At 46.3% G+C, this 23800-nt stretch overlaps 1 protein-coding gene across 3 annotated transcripts in view; it reads right to left on the minus strand.

Annotated features, from left to right (window-relative positions):
* Positions 1 to 23800, minus strand: part of GPATCH2 (G-patch domain containing 2) — a 1007975-nt gene that overhangs the window by 839541 nt on the left and 144634 nt on the right. For all 3 annotated transcript variants that reach the window (XM_069608577.1, XM_069608578.1, XM_069608579.1), the window contains exon 4: positions 16518 to 16700. In XM_069608577.1, coding sequence (XP_069464678.1) covers positions 16518 to 16700 — 183 coding nt within the window. The remainder of the gene's footprint in view (positions 1 to 16517; positions 16701 to 23800) is intronic.

The following is a 23800-nucleotide window of genomic DNA, read 5'->3' on the forward strand; positions in this document are numbered from 1 at the left end:
CAGCTCTGATGGATAGGGGCAGTGAGTTCCAATGTTTGGCCGCTATAAAAGGGAAGCTAGCTCCACCTGCTTTTGTGCGTTTGAATTTAGGCATCATTAATCTGTCGGTGTATGGTGCTCTGGTGGGCCTGGAGGAGTGGGATCTTCTTATTTTCTGGGAGAGATAAGGCAGGGCTGAGTTAGCAAGGAACTTGTCAGAAATGGCTAATGTTTTGAACAGGACTCTCTGATGGGCAGCCAGTGGGCTTCTCTTCTTGCGGTCGTGATTTGTTCCCTTTTAGGGATGCTGAGAGCTGCCTGGAGTGCATTATTTTGGATGACTTGCCGTATTTGGAGGTTTTTAGAGGAGGTGCTAGCGAATAGGGCATTGCATTAATCTAGCCTAGATCCTATGAAGGGTCTAGCTATGGTGATGCAACTAGCTGTGGAGAGGAATAGTTTTGCTGCATTCAATAGTTTGGTGCAGTATGCTGAAGATGAGGCGATGGCGCCGACTTGTCGGGACCTAAAGAGGATGGCATCTTGGTATACTCCTAGAGTCTTGACAGTGGGAGAGACCGGGATTTGTATGTTCTCAAACAGGAATGTGGAGTATTGGTTGTTGAGTTTTTTTAGAGTCGCCGCAGGACCTATAAGCAGGATTTTGGTCTTGTCCCCGTTGAGGCATTGACCGTTTGCCGCCATCCAAGTCTGGATGATGGAGTAGGCTGTGTTGGAGTCTTCTTCGTAGATATCTGTTAGGAGGAGGACTTGGGTGTCATCTGTGTAGTTGGTATAGGTTATACCACTGGAGTCTAGGATATTAAAGAGTGGGCTGGTGAAGATGTTGCATAACGTGGGAGATGCAGAAGCCCTGTGGGACTCTGCATTGAATAGGGTCGGGGGAAGCGCTCACGTTTTCAGCAAACACTCATGTTTCTACCAAGGCGATCCAGGTTGTTCACTTGTGCGAGAAGTGGGCCGATGTGGTAAGGTGGTGGCAGATTATTTTGTGGTTCACTGGGTCAAAGGTGGCAGATAAGTCGAGAAGGAGGAGCAGGGCAGGTTTGCCACTGTCCCGAATTTCGTCCATCTCATATTTTAGATCTAGTAGAGTAGATTCTGTGCCACGGCCGGGTCAGAATCCTGATTGGCATAGGCCTAGTATTTGGTTTTCTTCTAGGAAGTGTTGAATCTAAAAAGGTAGGCTGCTCTGTCCAGGATTTTTAGGAGAAAGGGGACTGCTGTGATAGGCCTGTATAGTTGTTTGGGGCTGAGGGGTCTAGAGAGGTGTTTTTCTTTCTCTCTTTTTGGTGTGGGAGTACCCAGGCTTCTTTGAGACATGATGGGACCAGTCCAGAGGCAAAGGAGGCGGAGATGTAGGCTGTGAGGAAGGGGGCAAGGATGTCAGCCCATTCCTTAACGATTGTGGCAGGGCATACATCGCCTTTGCATTATGAGGGTTTGAGATTTTTTAGAATGATGTGCACTTCTAATTCTGAGATGTCCTTGAAGTAGAAATGAGGTATGTTTGAAGGGGGTGTGTTGGAGGCAGGGGCTGCTTTTGTGAGGTGCAGTGAACCCAGTCTATTTGGGGTGGTGCATGTTTTAATATTGAGCAAGTCTATTTTGTTCCTCATGGTGGTTTGAATGTTGGTGCACCATGTTTCGTCTTTGATGATAGATTAAGGGGAGAGGACTGGGGTCTCAAGTTTCCTGAGTATAGAGAAAATGTCCCAGACGTCTGATTTGGCATTTGTGATCCTAATATTGAAGTAAGTGCATTTGGCCGACATTATTTTATGTTTGCAGAATCTGAATGCTTTGGCGAATTCCCTTTTAGCAGGGTCAGTGTTTTTTTTTTTATCCAGACGGACTGGGCTGTCCACTTTTTGTTTCGTAGTTCGAGTAGCTCAGGGGTGTACCAAGAGTTGGCATGCCTGATGGGTTTTGCTTTCCTTGCTATGAGGGGGCAATTGTATCGACAGCCTGCTTCAGCATGTGTTGTATAGGACTGCAAGTGTATTAGGATCCTTTGAGAATGGTGGTTTGAATTTCCGGAATGTCTAGGAAAGGGATGAGGTAGTCTTTTGTCAGCTTTCTTAAGTTGTGTGCTTTTGCTGGGGGTAGTGAGGTGGTAGTGGGCTTGTGTTTCTTGGGATGAGGGATGGAGAAGCGGATGGTATGGTATCCGACCACTGACATGGGGAGTTAGAAGTGATGTATGACTGACAGTTGAGGTCCACTATCCCGTCTAGAGTGTGGCCTATGTTATGGGGCTGGTGATGCGATGTGTGAATCCTAGGGCGTAGCTTCGGAAAGGGTTTTGGCTTAAGAGTCTTCAGGGTCATTGAGGCCTAGATTCACCCAATAGGATGATTTTGGAGGAGTTCTTAAGATTGTCTTTGAGGAGATGGAGGAAGTTTTCTTAGAAGTTGGATAAGTGGTCGGGGGGAGCAGATGATGTGGTGTGTGATGGTGCAGGTGGGAAATATGGCTAGCTTAAGAGATAAAATATCCTCATTACCTTCTAAGGAGGAGTTGATTTTATGGAAGGGAAAGGTCTCCTCGGCTAGGGGCGCTACCCCTCCACCTCTCGAGTTGGGGCGGTTTTGCATAGCATACTGGACGTTATAAGTAAAAGCACTTGGTAAATAACATTGGGCATGGCACATTGGGCGGTAGGAATGACAGCTTTTGGCGTAGCAGGAATATCGACATTTAGCATAGCACCCTGGGCATGTTTTTCGCCCAAATGAGGCATGTTGTTTGCGGGCTTGCGCTGATGGGATAACTGCTCGTTAAGGGTGGAGGGCAGGTGCACAATCTGAGTCAGAGGTTTATATTTTCATAAGTGGGGGCGGAGCAGAGCAGCCACCGTATTCGGGTCCGCAGTGATTCGCTGCAGGCGGTTAGGGATTGCTGAGAGGGGGGCAGGCAGAATTCATAGGTGGATGAAGAATGGACTTTCAGTGCTTGGGGTTTCTGTGGGTCTTTAATCTCAGCATATCTGTCTTTGGTTACAGAGTAGGGATGCGTCACTTATTTGCTGGTGTTCGACGTATCATGAGTGTCGAATTCATTCCTGGTGCAGTGTGGTGGGAGAAGTGCCGGTGGGTGGAAATCGGAGGGTGCAGGAACTGGTATGTACAGCGCACAGGAGAGCGTGATAACGCAGGGGTTTGGAGATGGAAGGGGCAATCTCAAGATGCCAAGAAGGCTGTGGTGACTCTGCTTACCTTTATTAGGATAAAGGTGGGATAGAGTTGTGCAGTTGTGGGGATTACTTTGAGGGCTCCAGCTGTCATAAAACACCTTCGCGCTCTGAAACACCCGTGTATGAGTGCAATATAAATAAAATATATCATATCATAGTGAGGATTGTGTCGTAGAGGTTCTTGGGTTTCAGGCTGTGGCCTCGGGTCTGTTTGGGGTCATCACAAGTCCACGGCGGAGTGGTTCAGCTGAGATTGTGTGGCGAGGAGCATAGTGGGAGAGATCTGTGGCTCCATTGTGCGGCACCCAACACCTGCGGCGTACAGCACTGCGCCCTTGGTCTGTGGCGGACCGGCTGGAGTGTGGTGCTAGGCATGTGTTGGTGTATCAGATTGAATTGAGAGTATGACACCCTTTTGGGATGCAGCATGATCTGTGCATGATGGGTGCACATATTATGGAGATGTGCATGTGCCTGTGAGGGGTTACGGAGGACGGTGGATATTTCTGTGAGGGTCTATGGAGCTATAACCTGCAAAGGAGAGGCTGAGGTTTTGGGTGGGATGTTTTTCAACTATTCAATTTGCAATTACTGATAATCCCATGAGATCATTATGGTTAACTAATATGTTTTTTGATAATACAACATAAGTTGAATATTGGTAATGCTGGCCCCAAAAAGTGCATTTACCACTAGAGAGTGATATTTCACTCTAAGCAAGAAGGAAATACCCTGCTTTTTCTCATTATTGCTAACTGCCAGTCAATTGATTAGAGGCAATCCACTACCTTAATGTTAATACTTTGCAAGGTAATTATTGCCCAGTGGTCAATACTGAAAATTCTGCTTGATGACTTATTCTTAACCCTGTCTGATGGTCATTAATTCTCTATAAAGGGTGTTTATGTGGTTCCAGATCATCTTTTAAAAGTGGGAACTATTTTACAGTGATCAATAGCTGGATGGCAATGTGTGGTTTTGTGGAAGAAAAATGATTAACCGGCTTTAAAGAGACCATCAGACCATATATGTATTTACAACAAGGTTGACTAGACCAATGCCTAGCGCGGCAGATTGCCAAAGAAGCAGCATTTTATTGCAGTTTATTTTTAATTTACTGCTGGTCATTTTTTAAATATAAAGCAAATATGTTTGCTCCGAGTCTGGCTGATCCACAACACTGCAAGTGATTATGAGCTCTTAGCGGTCATTCCAATCTGACAGGTAACGTTTTTGATGGCCAAACTTGTGTATATGCTTGATATTTACAAAAGCTTTATTGTTAGGGTGACTTCTGTTTTTAAAATGAAAAAGCGCGCTTTAGGTATTTAGTGATTCGGTCATACAACTCTCACAGATATATATGACCAATATAAAGCTCTTTGGTCATTCGTATCTTCCCAAAAAACTCTGCCAGTACCAGGCCAAGTTCTGACTATTGGTGGCCCCCATGCAGACTCTTGAGTGGCTCCTCCTGGCCCGAGAGAGGCGTCTTGTCCACGGTTTCACAGGGTGTCAACATCTTCTCGCTCCCCTTGCACAGACCTTCCTTCTGGGAGAATGTCGGGCGGGACTGTTGTTCATTTTCTTTAGCCATGCACTCCTCCTTGTTCCACGTTGCGGCACGCTTCCCGTGCTGGTGCTATGCCCCTAGCAAGACTTGGCTTCTGCCCTCTTAGTCATACCTCGGTATATATCCTCAGGCGGGCTCGAGACTCCCCCTCCTGCTGATTTTGCACTGTGGCCGGAACAACTCCACTCAGCGCACCCCTGCGTGGCTCTGTAGACTGTATATTGTTACTGCAGTTACCAATCCACAGAGAGAGAGAGGAGGGTCCAGGCCACGGGTCACGGTGGTGGTGGGGCAGCCGCTGTGCTCCGGGACTCCGCGGATCAGATATCGTCTAAACTGGCAGTCTTGTACTTGTCCAAGTTCCCTTGGAGTCCTGGCGGCACTCCCACCAGGTAATCCTCAGCGCAGGCAGAGGGGAGCGGCCCCCCCCACTCCCTCTGGCTTGGCTCAAGAACTAGATGGCCGGTGCTAAAGAGTCGTTGCCAGCCCTGGGACTGGCTCCCCCGCTCTGGACCTTGGGGTAATGGGGGGCTACGCGTGCCCAGCAGCACTCTTACTTGTCTGACGGAGACGGGTGCAGTGGTGTATCTAGTGGGGCTGCGGCGGCCCCCCTTGGCATCCGCCTCCCCACAATGCAGGCTCCAACAAGTGGGGATCCTCCTCCTCTCGGGTAGATATCCTCCTCTCGTGGCATCTCCCCTCAATGGACGGTTAGCGGGTATTATCCGGCGACCGTCTGCACCGTGCTGGTCTCAGTGTCTTTCCCGCCAGTGCTTACCCCTCGAAGCCGGACGCTGCACTGCTCCAACAGGGTGTCTCACTTTGCACAGTTTCGTACCAGCTCGGCCCATGCCAGCCACCTGGCACGTAATCGCGGGCTCAGGTTCACCAGTGTTCTTTGTGGGTGGATGTGCTCGTCTTTGAGAGCTTGCCTCCACTTGTGGCCGCCTGCCTACTATGGCTTTTCTTCAGTGTTTTCAAACCGCCAGCTGCGTTCAGGGGACCAGTGGATCACTTTTGCGGCACCCGCAGAGCAGCTCTAACCCCCCCACTCGAGTTAGTTAACGATACCTCTGCTCTGCCACGGGGGGTCCTGCGTCTAGCCCCTCCTCCAACCTCAGATGGGCTTGCCAGGGGTCCTCAGCGGGAGGTGCGCTACATGGAGCCGCCATCTCCGTTTGGTACTCCCCGGTCGTTTTAATTGGTCTTCTTTCGTCAACGCTCTTCATGCAGCAGTCAAGGCCGTTACCAACAAATCCTCTGCTCCTCCCCAACTTCGTTGTTCACCAGAGAGGGTCATGGGCCCCATTTAGGCACCTTGGAATTCTCACCTAGCTCGCTCTCGTTCTTTGCAACTGCCGATCAGCCCTTTGGTCTTCCAACTTTCATAGCCTGGTTTGCATCAGCCCCTAATGAGCTGTTCTTTCTCGTATCTAGCCTTGCTGAGAATGTGCCTGTGTGCTCCACCTTTTATCCTGACAGGGAGCGTTAACAAGTGGCAGGTGTGTATATTTAAGATTACGTGCATGACTCTGGCTGGCCTCATTACGGGGACAGAGCCATTGCAAGTCACTCGAGGTAATCTTGCTGGCCTTATTCCTCATCTTCCTCGGCTCAGTAGTGTTGTCGATGTAAAGTGGGGAGTAATTATGGCAGCTGTAGTTTCCCATAAAGTAAGCAGGGATAGGGGTTAGATGGGTTATGGAAAAAGGGGGGATACCATGTCTCACCATCAGGTGCTTCTCCCCACAACCTGAGGACCCCCTACCCAGGTGATCTTCCCTCGTTTGTTGACCCCCAGTGTCGGGATCCAAGAGTGATGGGCTTTCCCTGGCCACTCGACTACAGGATCCCAGGGGACTAGGTTGTGAAACACCCTCTGGTTTTTCATATACTGAAGAGAAAACAAGCATTACCCAAGCCAAGAGGCGATCACTTTTCATAGTGAAACCAGTCTTTTTTAAACCCATCCACCAAATCTGTGAAGTTTGGCCTCAGAAATAAGAGTGGCATTGTTCCCTGAAGCTGGACGAGCAGAACTACGGCTTCTGGGTAATTGCTTGGGCAGAAAAGGTCTGAGAAAGCTGGGGAAGGGGAGTTGGGTGCTTATAACAAACATACAGAAATTAACCTGTAATACGGAAGACTGCTGAAGCTGAAAGGAAGTAAGTCTTGTGGGCAGAGGCAGGTTATCCTTGCGGCAGTAAGACAGACAGAAGAGGCAAAGAGGCTGCCCCTTTTTGGAATTCATCAAAAGGAAAAGTGCCTTGCCTACCTAGAGAGATTGAAATGACTTGTCAATACATGCCAAAAACATCCAAAGTATTGAACAGTCATAATTATATCCTTGTAGCAGTCAGATAAACGGATGAGGTAAAGAAGCTGCCCCCTTTCAGAAAGTCACTAAAGGGAGGGGTGCCTTGCCTGCCTGGAGAGGTTGAAGTATCTTGTCAGACTTTGCCTGATAATTTAGAAGTACAAAGCAGTGGTAGAAGTATTGGAAATGTGGTGGTATACAAAGTTTTCCGCGGATGTCACATTGGAGTGGTTTGTAGTAGTGGCATACTAGGAGACAAAAGTGAATGTTCTCATAGTAACTGACAGTAAAAGAGTGGTTGCTAAAAGTAAGCAGCAACCCAAAGAGAAGCATCCTGACAAAGATACCAAATGTACTGCAGACGTTCTAATCCATTGTGAAGCTGTAGCTGGAGAAGTCCTAAAAGTAACTATTTGAAGAGAAGATGACCAGGATTACCATTGGTGCAATTTTCTTTGCTAGAATTGGAAGGTGATCTGTTCAACCAAACCAGAGGATTATTACCAGTGGACTTTTGTTTGATGAACTTTTGTTTTGATTTGGAACTGATAAGAACTGGTTCAAGACTTTTCTTTTCCTTTGAACTTTCTGAAGCTGGCTTTAAAACCTGGGGAAAGGATCTTACCTAGGACAAGAGAAGATAATCTGAACATTGTTCAATATTATTTATTATTTTATGTTGCTTTATCATTTTCTTTGAATGTTTGTTGTTTAGAGTGAGGGCCATTACAGATGCTAGATATTGTTCCCTTAGTCTGTAGAGCAAGCGAGGATTTATTTGAAAACATTTACTTTAATAAAACGTCTAACGTAGTTCTCTGCCTCGTATTACTGACCCCTCACGTAGGACCCTTCATTAATTTGAAGTTTAACATAGTGCGGGCAGCAGCACACAGAGACTGATTTTTCAGCTCCACATTTTGGCAAACGTTATTCTTTTAGAACAAAGGTTTCATGGAAAAGTAGTGTGTATAATATTTTATTTTGTTTCCCCTTTGGATAGAACACAGTATAAATATGAGAAGTAGTAGAAAATATTAGTAAAGTAGATATAAGAAGTAAAGGAGGTATAAATATAAACAAGAGAAATAATAAAGATTTATCTTTGATAAATAAATAGGAGGGATTTAGATAACACTTGCAATGGATACATGCAAGAAATGGGAACAGAGATTGAATGAAAGTTGCTATGTTTGGTCTCTCATACCTCATGCCACGGGTGCCCCACGATTGTAGCACAAGAAATACCAGTAGACACAGCACATTGTCTGTTCCAAGAGGGCTGTTCCAAGGCCACTGGGCCTATGTACAATGGGTAGATGGTTAGGATAATTTCCATGTTTTTACAGAGGATTATATTAAGGAACAATGAATGTTGGATATCTTGGCTGGAGAAAACACAGTAGTGAAATATAGGGCCACATAGAGGGGAGGTCAGTTAACAACAAGTAAATAATAAATGCACCAATGTTACACGGGATGTGTTGCCATGGTGTTGGACCAGACCACAGCTCTGTATAATGGGGACAAGTATGGACTAGCAGAAGAAAATGTTCCTGGACAGTAAGTGCCTCTCTGATTGGGGGAAGCAGGGTAACTTGCGCACATGGATTGATGTAAACAGAGAGCCCATGCATATACAAAGAATGACAACCCCGTTGTTGCTTCAGAAATAACAACACAGTGCACCTACGGAAAAACACAGGATATAAACGAATAATGGATTTGCTGGGTATGCGATTGGGCACGGCAGTATTAATGGACCATTATTGGTCCTGCGACACATGAGCATACATGTACCTCCCACCACGGTGGAATGGTATTTGTTCTCCAACCACCCTGCACTTACTAGCGCTTGTAGTACCCCAGAACCATGTTGTGGATAGATGTGGCAAACAAGAGGGGGGCTCGTTGGACTAGGGCCTTACAAAGGAGTAAGAGAGAATTATTTCTCACACAATACCACAGACAGATTAGCGGAAATACTGGTAAAATGTAGGCTGTTTAGTAAGGCAGCTCTATTTTTTGCATCTTTGCTGGCCCCGCGGGTACAGGGGGCAACAAATGCCAAATGGCTCCAGATAACAAGGTGGGAATTGTTACAACGCCACAGAGAGGGGCCTAACACCATTAAGGAAGAATTACAGGCCGTCAGGCTAACTGCTCTCCAGAATAGGTATGTGCTAGATCTTCTCACTGCTATGGAGGGAGGCAATTGTACAGAAATTGGCACAACCTGTACACCCACACCCCTGCGAACGATGAACAGAATGGCAGTTAACAGATGCTATATATTTGCCTTGCACACACTGCAGATGATAATGGAAAAGGAAGTAGTAGAGGAGGACTGGTATCATTGGATGTTCTCATGTGTCCTTGGCTGGGTAAAATATTTTAAGTTGTAGTGCTTCTCCTACTGGTAAGTATGTGCAAATTGCACATAATAATGGGATATTGTAAAGAGTTTAAAAAGGATCTATGCGATGAATGTGCCGGCCAGAAATGACTACTTTCTTTTACCCCCACATATATATGCTGAGAAAGGGTTTTAGGGGGTAAAAAAAGGTCTGCATTTTTGCCCGGCTTAGTAAAGCCTTTGCAGTAATGGTATGATGCCTTTAAAAACGTAACATGATGTTCCGTACTATTGGTACTATAGAAGGTACTTCTGACCTGGTGCACATGTATACACAGATATTCCCCAGATCAAATAAGGATGGTCCCGATTGAGAGACCAATTGTACTACCCGGAACTAGGTTCATGACCCTGCAAATTATTCCCTACACTGGGTAGCTTGTGAGTGTGATGGGGACTGCTGTTTCATGACCTGTAGACCAGAGGAATATGTGAGAAGAGGAGGTAGCTTGTGGGGGGAGCCAGTAGTGCTTGGATGTCTAAGGAGGAGTATGACAGGATGGCGGATAAAGGTCTTTTGGTCAATAAACTGAACAGAGGGGGGAATGTGATGGTGCAAGTAAGACAAGTGGCATGCAAGGTCATGCGCCCGCCATACCTAAATGAGAGCAAACATATAGAATATGAAAACTAGAGTAAGATGTTATTTTGTGTATAGCCCCGCCATGAAGAATGTAACACAAGCAGTATAGTGTTAGTTTGCCAAGCTGGAGGGAGCTAGCTGCCACACTGTGGGCAGCGTTTGGTTGCTGAATACACAGAGTGGGAACGTAGTAAACGGTGGCATGCACAGTTAGGTAGGGCACATATATAAAACTTCATTATAAACTACAGGAGAAACACAATTTTTCCATTTGCAAAGCCCTTCACCACACATGGTTAATGAAACACAGTATTGCAGTTTAAATAGCTGAACAGGGAATTGTGTTGGTCCACAATGGTGTTCAGACAACTCAAAGCGCCATGGCTGAGAGAAAGGGATAACAGCTGAAACTGCACGAGTAGGCCTTTCCCATAGTTCATGTTTAGATAAGCAGCAATAGAGTTCATTTTGTTGCTAGCAGACAAAACTACACAAAGTTAATTGCCAGGTGCACGCCGTAACATTGCCAATAACACACCAGCAAGATAGATCCACAGCGCTCCCTATGGCTAAAGCAGTTCAACGTATGCATGAACACCACATCAACAGGTAGAATAAATTGAAGCTAGAAGGTCTCATACACTGGTCTCACACTAAATGAATAAGCTATGCACGTCACGTGCAAATTAAATCAGGCACCTGCACGCAGAAGAAGGTATCAGAAGGAGGGTACAGGATGAGCTGTCCAAGGTTAAGATGGGGCCCGGCATTGAATATTGAGATTGTAGTACATTTTTTTTTTACTTTGTTTATTAAGGTTCACATCTTATACAGGTATAAGCACAGACAATGTAATGCAGCAGATCAATGCGACTGACCAGAGTACTACACCCAACAATACATTTAGGAGAAAGAACAGTGCACAATAGCCCCTCAACAAATGCATGTATACACAGTACAGTAGGTGCGACATAACCATCTATGCCGCTTGCCATTGTTCTGACCGGGAGCACAGTGTCTCAGAAAACCACAAAAATATTGCTGAACCCATTCAAATGACTTATGGCTCCCTCCCACCCTGCTGCTGGGCATCAAGAAACATTGTGAAGGGGCCCTAAATGTTACTTGGATTATTATTAGCTGCCACAGTCACTGCACAGTACTCGTGATCAATATTGCAGAACCACGTCATTATCGTCAACCATGTCGCTGATGAAGGGGGGTAGAGCTGACCCATTTTAGCAAAATACATTGCTGCATTAGTATCATACTCGTAGTTAGCAATTTGCGATAGCGCTTTGGTAGTCCTGGGAGCCAACCAAACATACATCATGGCATTTCACAGAGTACATCATGACTTAACATCCTCGTAAATATAATAGTTACCCTCCCTCCAAAAGTAATTAATGTAAAGGCATGCCCATAACATGCAAATAAAGTCTGCTGACTCCGCAAGACAACTAGGGCATCCATCATCCTTGGTGGAATCAAACAATCTAAGACGTTCAGGGGTTACATAAGCCCTATGCAAGGTTTTGAATTGAATAAGCTTAAGTCTAGTGCTAATGGCAACCAGTGTGTGTACACTCACACATAGAAGCCCACTGTTCATCAGAAAACGTAGCCCCCACATCCACCTCCAAGCCCTACAGATAAGGGGTCCATCATACACATTTACTCTACAAATTAGCAAATACTCCCAAAATAATTCAAATGGGGAGTAAAAATACTCCCAACAAAAAATAGGAAAAAGACCCTCACAGCTCCACGGAGTGGTTTGGACCAGTAGTGCACGTAGTACCTCAGAAAGAAACTACTATGTTTAACTGCCTGATTCGAAGAAGTAAACTTATCTTTCAATGTGCATGAATAACTAGGTGCAAATAAATAAATATTATAAAAACATGAAGTTTTCCAGTTAAAACACATTTTTACTCACTTATAAAATACTTGCATTGTGAATTTGACTTACACTTTTACTCCCTAAAAAATTATTTTACTCCCAACTTGAAAGAATAGGGAGTAAAATACTCCCATTTCCAAATCTTATCTGGAGCACTGCCGCCTCCCATTTTGCCTTACAATTCAATTCCACATTTCGGGTACCCTGCACAATCGCACTATAGATGGAAGAGACTACATGCTTCTCGTTAGACGAGTTTATAAGATATTGTAACAATGGCACTTCTATTGGCTCCCTCGGAAAAGATGGGGACCACAGTCTTCAGGCCACCCGCATACGATAATACTGAAATCTGTGATTGAATTCATGCCCACCTTTGCAACAAATGGATCGTGACTTACAAAAAAAACCTCTGGGTACATATCAAACATATGTCTCATACCATACCCTCCCACTCCTACTATTGACTCATTGCACGTCGGGTGCAAGGCTTCTAAATTCAATATAAGTGTCAGGGCACAAGGAAACTCCACCTTCAATCGCTTAAGAACTCTCCTCCACGCATGGATATTACAACCAATGGGACCGAGCACCGCGCAATACGCACATGGGGATAAGAAACAGCTCCCAGCATCCAGTAAATAGCAAAGTGGAGTACCAGCGCCAGAAAATATACCTCCGTATAGGGGGCGGTCAACCCACTATCCACATAAGGCTTGGTTAGAGTGTCCCATTTAATCCGGGAGTTTTTAGGATTCCATCCCAATCTAACAATCAACCCTCTTAGCTCAAAGAAGAACGCTAGGGCCACACAGGGACAATTTGGAAAACGTAACAATTTTAGCACCAGCACCATCTTGGCTACAGCAATATGTCCCATCAGTGATATGGGCAAGGTCCCCCACTTATCAATTTTTATCCAAAGCTCCAGTAAGTACGCCAAATGGTTCCAACACATTAGGGTATCACGGTTCCTGCTAACCTGTATCCCTAAATAACGGACAGACCTCTGTTGCCACCAAGAGGAACATACATTCTGGGACTCTACTGTACTCTTTTAGTGGAAACAGAACCGATTCAGGCCAGTTTATTCAGAGTCCACAGATTTCCCTGAAGTTCTCCACCTCCTCTGTCAGCAGAAGTAGATTGACTACCAGGTTTTTAAGATGAAGAACAATATCATCCGTATAGTGTGACACCAGCTCCCGCCCCCCACCCATAGCAATCCCCTGTTCGCGATGACTTTTCCTATCGCGTGCCACCAATGGCTCAATTGGGATTGTAGAGACACAGTGGCCAACCCGGTCTTGTCCCAAACCCCAATATGAATGCAGCTGAGCATTTACCAGAGAGTCCTATACAAGCGTTAGCACCCTCAAGACAGGAGTTGAACCACACCCAAAAAATATTACGGGATACCGCCCGTCAACAAAATGGAAAACAAGTAGTTCCACCAACAGAATGAAAAGCCTTTTCAGCATCTAAAAAGGTGGCCACCACCTCAGCATTGGGGTCTATTTGTGAGAGAATAGCAAATAAGTGCTGTAGGTTCACTGCAGTGGAGCAACCAGGAATAAAGCCTGACTGGACTGCAAGACTTGTCCTTGGCCTCAAGTCCAGGGGTCGTATCTCTCCAGCACTGAAATCTCTGCATTGGCTCCCAGTGTCTGCAAGGATTAAGTTCAAGACCCTCTGTATTGTCCATAAGGCTTACATGGGCCTGGATCCTCAATACCTCCAACTCTCTCCCTCAGGGTCAGTTGCTTCTCCAAGCAACAAATCAGTGGTAGATCCCTTTCTTCGGCTGGGACCTCCCTCTGGAACAGCCTCCCTGCCTCTCTGAAACTCGAGGAGTACCATGTCCGGTTCTGGAAGCACCTCAAGACCTTCCTCTTTGCTTCTGCCTTCTCTCTTCCTCTCCCCTGCCGATTTCCTGTCTGATACTGCACTGGTCACCTGGCTACTCTCTGATTTCCAGCACTACCAGCCCAGGAGCACACCTGCATTGCCTCTTGGCAACCATTGAACTTGGGTCTGTATCTGTAACCCTACAGTCCCCCTACCTGCCCTTTTGGACACCTGCTGTCTGCACTTACCCTTGTACCTGCCACCTGCTTGCCACACTTCTTGTTATTGTTTTGATCCCATGTACAGCACTGCCCCCTCCCCTAGCATTTTCCCCTCCCCACACCCCTGCACTTGCGCTATCTCAATGTCACTTGGCCTAGTAAGATTGGTGCCCCTGTCCTCCCTCTGTTCCCCCTTCCTTGCCTCGCCACGCCTTGAAACACTTGTGTATAGGTGCGTTATAAATGCAATATCATATCACAGAGCCTGGTGAATAATAGATGTCATATAGGGGAGCAGTTTATCAGCCAGTATTTTCGTATCCAGATTGAGTACGAAATAGGTCTGTATGACACACAATCTTGGGGGGCCTTTCCCGGCTTCAAAATCAACATGACCACTGCCTCATGGAGAGAAGGTGGAAGAGATCCGTTCCGCATTGACTCTTGCCACACACTCCGCATATGCCCTGCTATGTTAGGGCCAAACTCTTTATAAAATTAGGCTGTAATGCCATCAGTACAAAGTGCCTTGGACAAAGGTTGACATTATAGCTTATAAGATATCCTCAAACGTGAATGGGTTATCTAGATTCAATACAGCATCTTGGCTCAATTTCAACAGGGAGGCCCCACAGAACTATTCAAGAAGCCAATTATCATCTGCTCATCCCCTTGGGCTATAGAACCATTCATAGAATTCCAGAAATGTATCAAGAATATGCTCCGTGTCTGACACTACCTGCCCACTCTTGTTACGAACATCTGCTATTCCCCCCTACTGTCTAATCATAGTCACAAGATGGCGACCCGGCCTCCCTTCCTCTCCATACTTCCTGGGCATTACTGGTTGGGCCAGATACGTAACCTCATGCTCCACTTCAGACCAGAACCGATCTAGTGTCTTCTTAATAAGAGGCAACGTACCAGCAATGTCGCCATCGGCCAGCCTAAGCTCCAAGTATTTCAGCCCATACTCGACGGTACCAAGGTGCCTCCTAATGTTCTTCAACACCCCAAATTCCAGTGTCAGAGATGGGAGCAAGTTTGATAGTTCTTTGGCTAGGGCAACGTTTCAATCCCTCCTTTCGCACCAGAAGTTAATGGCCACATCAATAACAGGAACCAGTATTTTAGTGAGGTCAGCATATTGTGGTGCCAACCAATTGAAGCATGGTCTGATGATGCCTGGGACATGATGTCTTGCATAGTGGGAGAGACCCTGGGCAGGCTTAAAGATGATGATGATGATGATTACCCAATTAGAAGCAGAAATGTATGTAAAAATGTATGTGAGCTTCATCCAACAGCCAATGGAAGCTTGTAAATATTGCTTTGTATGAATATGACAATGCAATTTGTTTGGTTTATAACCTCTGGGCAACCAGGAAGTGACTGAGAATGTCTGCAGACCTTCTACCGGCCAAATAGACTGAATAATGCTGGTCTCTTCATGCACCTTAGTTTGCTGCCTTATTTTGGTTGGTGTTGATTTTAAAGAGCTTGCTTACAAGGGACTGAAATGGACAGTTTTTCACTAGCTCTAAGGAGTATGATATGGTAGGTTATGTCAGTGTACCTTTGCTTTCAAAGTGCAGCCACTACAGTGTGGACATATTCTGAATAATCAACTCAAACGCTGACTGGAATCTGCAGTCCCGAATAAACCAACACCTTTTCAGTCCTCCGATGGTTATGTAACCTATGGCTATTGTGATATTTTAACTACTCCTTCCATCAGCCCCAACCATCACAGTCAATGGTGAGGAGTCATAGGAGTCTTAGTGCAAAACGGCATACAGTGATGATATTTCAGGGAATAATAAAGAATAAATTTACAAAGATGAAAAAATATTCCAAGAAATAACAGAGTGGGTAGAAAATACCTAAAAGCAGAACAAATATCAAAATAAAGAAAAGAAAATGTAATGATAGGGGTGGGTTATAGGTGTGTAAAAAAACAGATTTAGTTTAAAATTGGGATAAAAGGGTGGGACACAAGGAGAGTTTAGGAATAGGAGAGGTAAGGGGGTCCCCCCAGAAAACAGGTATTTTTACAAAGTACACTGTAAAAGGCCTTTCAATATTTTTTCATCCAATATTTATTACACTTGTATGGCACTGTTATTCCCGCAATAAAATCACAGTGAACCGTGCAATAAAATCTGGTGAGCCGCAGGTTACAGATCCCTACTCTAGTACCACCATGCGTTCCCAAACCCCCCCCCCCCCAAAAAAACACTGCAGAGTTACTGCTCAACGCACACATAAAAACGTGATAAGGTTGCAATTTAAGTTCAGTGACAACCATTAGTAAAGCCCTGTTTAACTGATAAACCCTTGGATGCCAGGAACAACATTGTCTTCAGGGAATATGATCTAAGTTGCATTTAACTTTCTGTTCAATAAGCTGAGCGAACCACATCACTTATGCATTTAATGGATGACTAGGGTCATGCTTACCTCTTTGGGCTGAATGTGACATAAGAGGGAAAGATCCACTTAAGATGCTTTCGAAGACAGGATCTGGCAGCTCTTTCTCCAGCTCTATGGGATCCTCTTGATCCCACCAGGGAATGACACCGGCAATGCCGCAGGCTCCACCAGATTCACTCTCATAAAACCAGTCGCTTTGCTCGTCATCACCTGCATAATTACAAAAAGTTATGCGATTAAACACAGAATTTCTCAAAAAAAGAGGTTAACTTTAAATTCCATTGTATTGCCTTGGCCAGAATATTACTATTAAGCAAGAATACCCAAGCCAGCGTGCCGGTCCTGACTGTAATTGCCTGTGCCCAGGTTATAAGACCAGGTGAAGTGAGAGCCTTAATGATGGGCACTGGTGCATTACCACCTGGTCCGGCCCACCGGCTATTAGCGCCCGGGTTTCTAATGCAAGGTGCTGACAGCAATCAATTTGTTTGAATGACCGGGACACGCGCTCACAGCCTGCCGTTCAGTCAAACAAATACCTAACATGGGCTCAATGGATATGAAAGGTGGGGCTCCATGCAGAGCCCCTTCTCCATTTCCGTTGCAGCCCAGAATGTGGGCGAGGCAGCAGCGCTGCCACCAGAGGAATCATGTGAGAGAGGTGGGAAGCTGTGAGGGGGGAGTGGAGACCAGAGGGAAGCGCCGGTGGGGATAAGATGGCAGCGTGGACCTTCATTTCCCAGCTTGCTTGGAACATGGACTTGGATCCTGGGATTCAGCCCGTGATCCGGCCAAGCTAATCGGCTGCGGCAGGTGCCCCAGGTGCTAATTACAAATAAGACGCATAGGGGGGGGGGTATGTTCTGAATGAACAAAGCATAATCCATAGATAGCTAACTCTAACTATACAGTTATGCTTCTTTAGCTTCACCCGAATCAATTAGTAAAATGCTTCTCTGCTTTAGTCAGAAAAGAAGAACAGGCAGCAAAGCATCACTAAAGTGTACACCTGACAACCCACTGCTTACTTTGTTGATTAATCTGTAAATGCCGGTGATGAATTGGGGGATAAGGAATTAGAAGATTGGCATGAAATGTCCCAACACCAGGGACCATCCATCTCAACGTTGCCCAAATAATAAGGTTAATCCTTTATCACAACTCCACTGAGTTCAACATTAAAAGAGTTACAGTACTTTGTAGGTTAATTAAAAAAAACAAATCAGCCCTTAGTCTCCTGAAGGGAATTACTAAAAGTAGTAAACTGTGAAAAGCGTTCTTTGCAGCGGATAATCATATATAATTAGCTTAATTTCATGATTTGTATGGAGCATAAAAGGGGAAAACAATCAGGAACAGATGTGACTAAATGAAATTAATCTGATTAAGTTCATTAAGAAATAGTTTTGAAAAAGCTGAATTGGAATCACAAGTGACAGTGCGGTGACGTACACCAAGGAACAATGTTCACTCTGTTTATGAAAAAAATATAACCGATCAGGCAGCAATACGTATTAGCTAATTTTCTAATATTATTGTAAATAATATTACTAAGGGCGACCCGTAGCATTTGGAAAGAGTGACTGTGTGAAAGAGAAATTGATGAGTACTGCTACAACAAAACAAACACGTCATGAAACCAATAGTAGAGAGGAAAGGGAGGAAAGGGAGGAAAGCAAGGCAGGCAGGCAGGAAGGAAGGCAGGAAGGCAGGCAGGCAGGCAGGCAGGAAGGATGGATCAGCTTTTACAATTTCCTCTTCTTCTTCCTCCTCTATGGGAGTAGCGCCAACTACTGCTGGCTTGGGTCTACCATTGCAGATGAGCTCTTCCTTCCTAGGTCTCTGATCTCTGCATGTGAGGCAACCCTGAGGGGCTGTAAATGTGGGCGCCCCAGTGCTGGGGGTGCCTTCACTTCTCCCTTTGTTGGAGCGGACCATGCAGGTGACTGGAATTTCCCATCATGTTTTTGGGGCCCGTTTCGAAGCTGGAGGGTGCAAACATTTGTACTTACCCTCCTTGGATTTACTTTTCTCAAACCATTTGTCATCTGATTTGGATGCAATGGCCACTAGCTTTTTCTGGGGTGAGTAGCCGCAAACCCGTCGGTTTCTTTTGCAAGCTGCCAAGGGTCTATGGTAGATGCAGGTGTAGCTCCATCTCACATTTTTTAAGGACGCTCTCACATGCAATCAATTTAAACATGCCCTCAAACGTGTCAACTTTGTTATCTGTGACCCAACCACTCAGATATTTCAAATGACAGATGCGTAAATGCCTCAAAGGATTGACTCCCCTTTATGGTAAACTCTTGAGGTACTGTTCTTGGGTTTTTCAGAACTTCTTGAGGACTGCAGCCTTCATCTTGGAATACATAGGCCTCCCCTCAGTAGTCAACTGAATAATCACACCAGTTCTGACTGTCGTTAGGCGGCACATCAGGACTGCACCCCACAACTCATCGTCCACATCCTGGACATAGAAAGCTTACTCCAGCTTTTCAAACCCATTGAAAATGTCCATCCCCTCCTCATAAGGTTGGACTAATTCTGGGGGGACGTGGCGCCTAGGCTTTCCTTGGGAGCCACCACTGGAGACGCTTCCTTCCCCACTAGATGTTTTGCTGGCTTCCCTCTGAGACTCAACGTCCATTTTGCGCAACATCACATAGTTCTTTTCTAACAGGGCTTCGGCAGCATCCTGTTTTCATTCCGTTAGGGCCACTCTTCTTTCTACCAGAAGGAAGAGCCTATCAGGGTCAAGTAAGAACTCACAGATGAGTGTGACATGCAGGAAGCTTGTGAAATGTGGGATACCACAGTGCCCTGCTGGTGGGACAAGTTATGGGAGTACAAGGATGAGTAGGGTGTAAAATGGCACACTCAGTCCTCACACTTCTACAAACTAAAACACAATGCACACATAAAGGTAAAACAGGTACAGTTAAGTGATATACCTCCTTTGCCTTTTGTGGTAACGTGGGCTGAGGGAAGTCTCTACTCTTAAGAAGGGTGTGAATGTGATCCAGTAGTGAACCAAATGCAGTAGCATAGTCCAAAATAAAGGGACTGTCCAATCAATGTTCTATAAATATATACATATACTTTATAATTAAACACACCATCTGCAATAATACGAAATAGAAAACACTGTACAAATATTGACCTCTGTGGTAAAACAAAGAAGAAGCAACAGACTGAAAAAAATAGCCTTTTTAAGCACGAGTACAGGAGTGAAAGGCAAATACCAACCACAAAAGGATGGGTCTTAGGTGAAAGAAGGTGTGTAGGTGACCTAACCAGTTTCGGGGATCCCAGTGAACTGAGGGGGCAGTTTGTGATCAACAGTACCTAGTTTTGGTTCTTTGGTGAATTGACTGACATCAAATGTTGGTTGCTAACGGATCAAGCTTGGTTCATGCCTGTTTGATTGTGTGGGCCCAAGCAGCAAGCAGGTGTTGAGTAGGGGTGAATGTGGTCGCTCTGTGTGGTTGAAGGGGGCTCAAAGCAATGCATATCTGAGTGGTCCCAGGATCTCTTCACAGTTGGGCCAAGTCAAGTAAGGCTTTTAGCCCCAGGATGGGTTTGGTGCATAACACTCCAGCGGTTCAAGTTAGCAGAAGACGGTCCTCAATGTGGTGCTCTTGAGGCCAGAAATGTGCAGGTCGTTGAGGCAGTCATTGGAGGTCCAGATGGGCCTAGCCATGGTTGTAACCCCTGGCCAGAATCAGCATGCAACTCTCCAGAAGTTTGGTTCAGGTCCTGGCGTTGAGCGGTGGATTAGGGCATAGCAAGTGACGTGCCCAGTAAGGGCACAATGCAGAATCAAGCAGATTGAAGTGCAAAAAATACTTTGGACTGATGGCCAAAGCCTGTGCTGGTATTGTTCAAGGTGTCGCGTGTGATGCTGGAAATGCATTGGAGGGACGGGGCCTCCCTGTCCTTGTCCTGTAGTCCTTTTTCATTTGTGTTCTGTATTGTTTTCTGCTCAGGAGTCAGTGTGGGACTCCTGGCAGTGCAGCTCTTCCTGTTTTTGGTTTGGTGTATAGACCCATGGGATGCCCTTATGGCACCAATGGATGTGGGCACAACCCTGTGCCCCTAGTGTAGGTTTTTGGGCACCTGTGGGTAGCCCACAGAGCAGGGTATGGACTGGTGGCAGCTCCATGCTGAATTTGATAGGTGCTCTGACTATCCTCCATTTTGGGATTCCCAGGCCCTGCCATTGGAATCAGTTGATTCCGGATAGAAAACAAGATGGCCCTGTGGCCTCTTGCTTTCTATTGCCGGTTACCTTGTTTTCCCAAAGTCCTGGGAAGCCCTGACTCTGTCCCTTCCCCCTGACTGGCTGTTGGGTGGAAGTTCCATATATGGTGTTGTTGTGAAGTCCAGGCCAGACTGGCTGGAGCCTTCCCAGTGACTGTATGTTGTGGGTACACCCTGTGGGTGGGACCTTGGTGAATGGAGTGTGTGACCAATATGCACTTCCTGTTGTGGCTGTCTGGTTTCTGGTATGAGAGACAAAGTCTGAGACAGCCCTGCCTGAAACTGGCCTGAATGCAGTGTGTAGTGTTGAATGGCTGGGTACTTGTCCCAATCCACATTCCTTGTTGTGAGTGTCTGAGAGGGAGGAGGATGGCCTGAATGCACTGTGTGCCTGATTGGCTGACTGACTGCATGAATGCCCTTCTGTATGATTGGCTGCTGAGTGTGACCCAGCAGTGTGGATGAGAGACAGAATAGTATATCTGGGGACCTCTAAACTCTGGAAATTGTTCAGAAGCGTTCAGAAGCTGTGTCTACACTTGAAGAGTAACTGGAACTGCTGATCCTCGACGCCCAGCTGGAAGAAGAAGACTTGCTGTTGCATTTGCTTCGACCTGATCTGAAAGCTGCCGAATTCGTCGAAGACTGATCCGAGAGAGGACCTGGTAAGGCGCCCTCTTCCCGTGCTCCGAGGGACCATCGAGCACCGCTAATCTTCGCCGAAGCTCCCTGGAAGTCAGACCCTCGAAAATATGCCGACCGGAGACGGGGACCGCAGAGGAGAACGAAGTGAAGCACTCGGACATCGCCGCCGTTGAAGTCAATTGCCGTCGTCCAGGTTTCGAAGTATCGCCTTAACTGCTGGGGGCCCGTCGAAGCTGTGTTTCCCCAGAAGAGGGGACCGCTTGACGCCGTGCCGCCGGCGACCGGAGCCGCCTGCACCTTTGCCTGAGTATTGAATCAAAGGACTCCCTTATCCGCACCGACGACCGCTTTATCCTGCCGGAGAAAGTCGAGGACGCTGATGCGCTGAGGAGAATCCGCCTGTGGGTTTCCCGCCACCTGAAGGCCACAAAGACTTCGATGACTCAACGCCCTTGCTGGGCCACAGTTCTTCGGAAACTCTTTGCGGTCCTGAACAATCTATCGCAGAGGTGCCACGCACACCTCATCCTCACAGGACGTCGCTGACGAGCACCGCTTGGATCGACGCTGTGGTCTCGGCACCCTCAAACTTCTCATCGATGCCGTTGACGCCAAGTTCACCATCTTCGACGCCTCTCGACGATCCGTGGCTCCTGCTTTAAAGGGAGTCACTCAAGAAGGATCCATCGACGCTTCTTCGAAGAACTCTACTCCACCAGGTACATTGGGGGGGTAAAAACATTATAGGAGAGAATAAGACTATTGAGCAATATATGGACTGGGCTTGTGCTATATCTTTATTCTACAGGTTTCCCAGGTGGGGGGGATCTCCACACAGAACGGTGTCTATTGGTAGGGGCCATAATTCTGCCTATTGTTTCAACCATCTTGCTTTCCTTCCCATCTCTATTGCTGGTTTCCTTGTTATTGATCTGTGTGATATTCTGACAGTATAGTACTTATATGCACTTTAATGAGATCTGATAATATTGGTGGTACCACTTTAGGATTGTATATATTTACCATTGTTGATTTCTGAGTACAAAGTGAGTTATTTTGATAAGTGTACATAACCTTGAATATTAATTATATAAAGACTGTGTTTTCAGTAATACAGTGTGTGGACATTCCTTTGTGGGGGTTTGGGGACTACACTGTACTTAAGAACCAGCCTGCATCACCTCCTGAGAAGCTAGGCCTTGGTTGCTCGACTACGTTACCAATAATGGAGAATCTTGGCTGGGGTCCTCTGTGCCTCTCCTCCACCATATAAAGAGCAGGTGTACAGACACCCCCCTCCAGTATTTTACACCGTGTACACGGAACGCCCAGTTTGGTTGTCAGAAAAGGTCTTCAGCCTGTCTAGTCTTCCGGCCATTGTGGGGCACACTCAGGGGTCCTCAAGAACAGGATGGTTCCGTTCAGGTTCTGCTCTCCCTGCCTTAGAAGATTCTGTGGCAAAGTGGCAGGTCCTGGTCCACAGCAAATGTCACCCCCCAATGTGCCCTGGCAGTGGGTAGAAGGCAGAGCTCTCTTCTGCCTGGATAACTCCTTCACCTCGGGCTGATGTCTTTGGAAAGTGCAACTTTTCCAAAGGTAGTCCAGCGAGTTCTTCTCGGGTGCTTCAGATCGAATCTTCAGAGTGTCTTGAGAAGATCTGAAGAAAGGTTGGCAGACCTCTTCTTTTAAAGGAAAATGTTGCCCGGTGATTTGACTGCAGCTAGCCTGCCTTACTGGTCCAATCCCTGATCTTGAATGGAGTGGACTTTGCCCTTCTGATGTCACACCCAAAGTTCTTTGCTCCAGAGAAAGTGGAGGGGGACAGGAAAAAGAGACAGAGAGAACCAAAATGGTGGCAGTCTCCTTCCACTGAACAGATCACTACTTGCCTACTCTAATGCCGCCCCTTCCCTTCTCACTAAGAACAAAGGATTTTAGAGATGCATCACCCTGGTTTGAGGCTATTCCTCATGAATGGGTGTGCTCCTTTGACACCTGGGCTCCGGACAGCTTCCAGCTGTGCAGCTGTCTCTGGTGGAGGGTGCCCTCACAAAGAAATCAAAGAAAAGGCCCGGTCCTCCAGGTTCCTGTCCGTCAGTCTCCACTCAGCTGACAAGAATATGTTTTACAGCATAGCTGACTCACAGGTGTCAAAACATGTTATGTTTATTTATACCGTGCACTGCTACCACCCAAAATCAGTCTTGAGGTGCTCATTTGTGCAATATCGATTGGGATGTGGCGGCCATGATCATAAGTATGGGCATGCACTACAGAGTTTACCCTGCCACCATCAGGGGTTTCTTATGAACATTGTACTTCTGGCATGGCGGGGGGAATCTTAAATGCCACCCCTCTACTGCACAGACTTGGCTGTCGAGTGGGCATCTTGAAACCTTTGA

Source organism: Ambystoma mexicanum, chromosome 4q, assembly GCF_040938575.1.
Source record: "Ambystoma mexicanum isolate Mex_15411 chromosome 4q, UKY_AmexF1_1, whole genome shotgun sequence".
NCBI classification, from domain to species: domain Eukaryota; kingdom Metazoa; phylum Chordata; class Amphibia; order Caudata; family Ambystomatidae; genus Ambystoma; species Ambystoma mexicanum.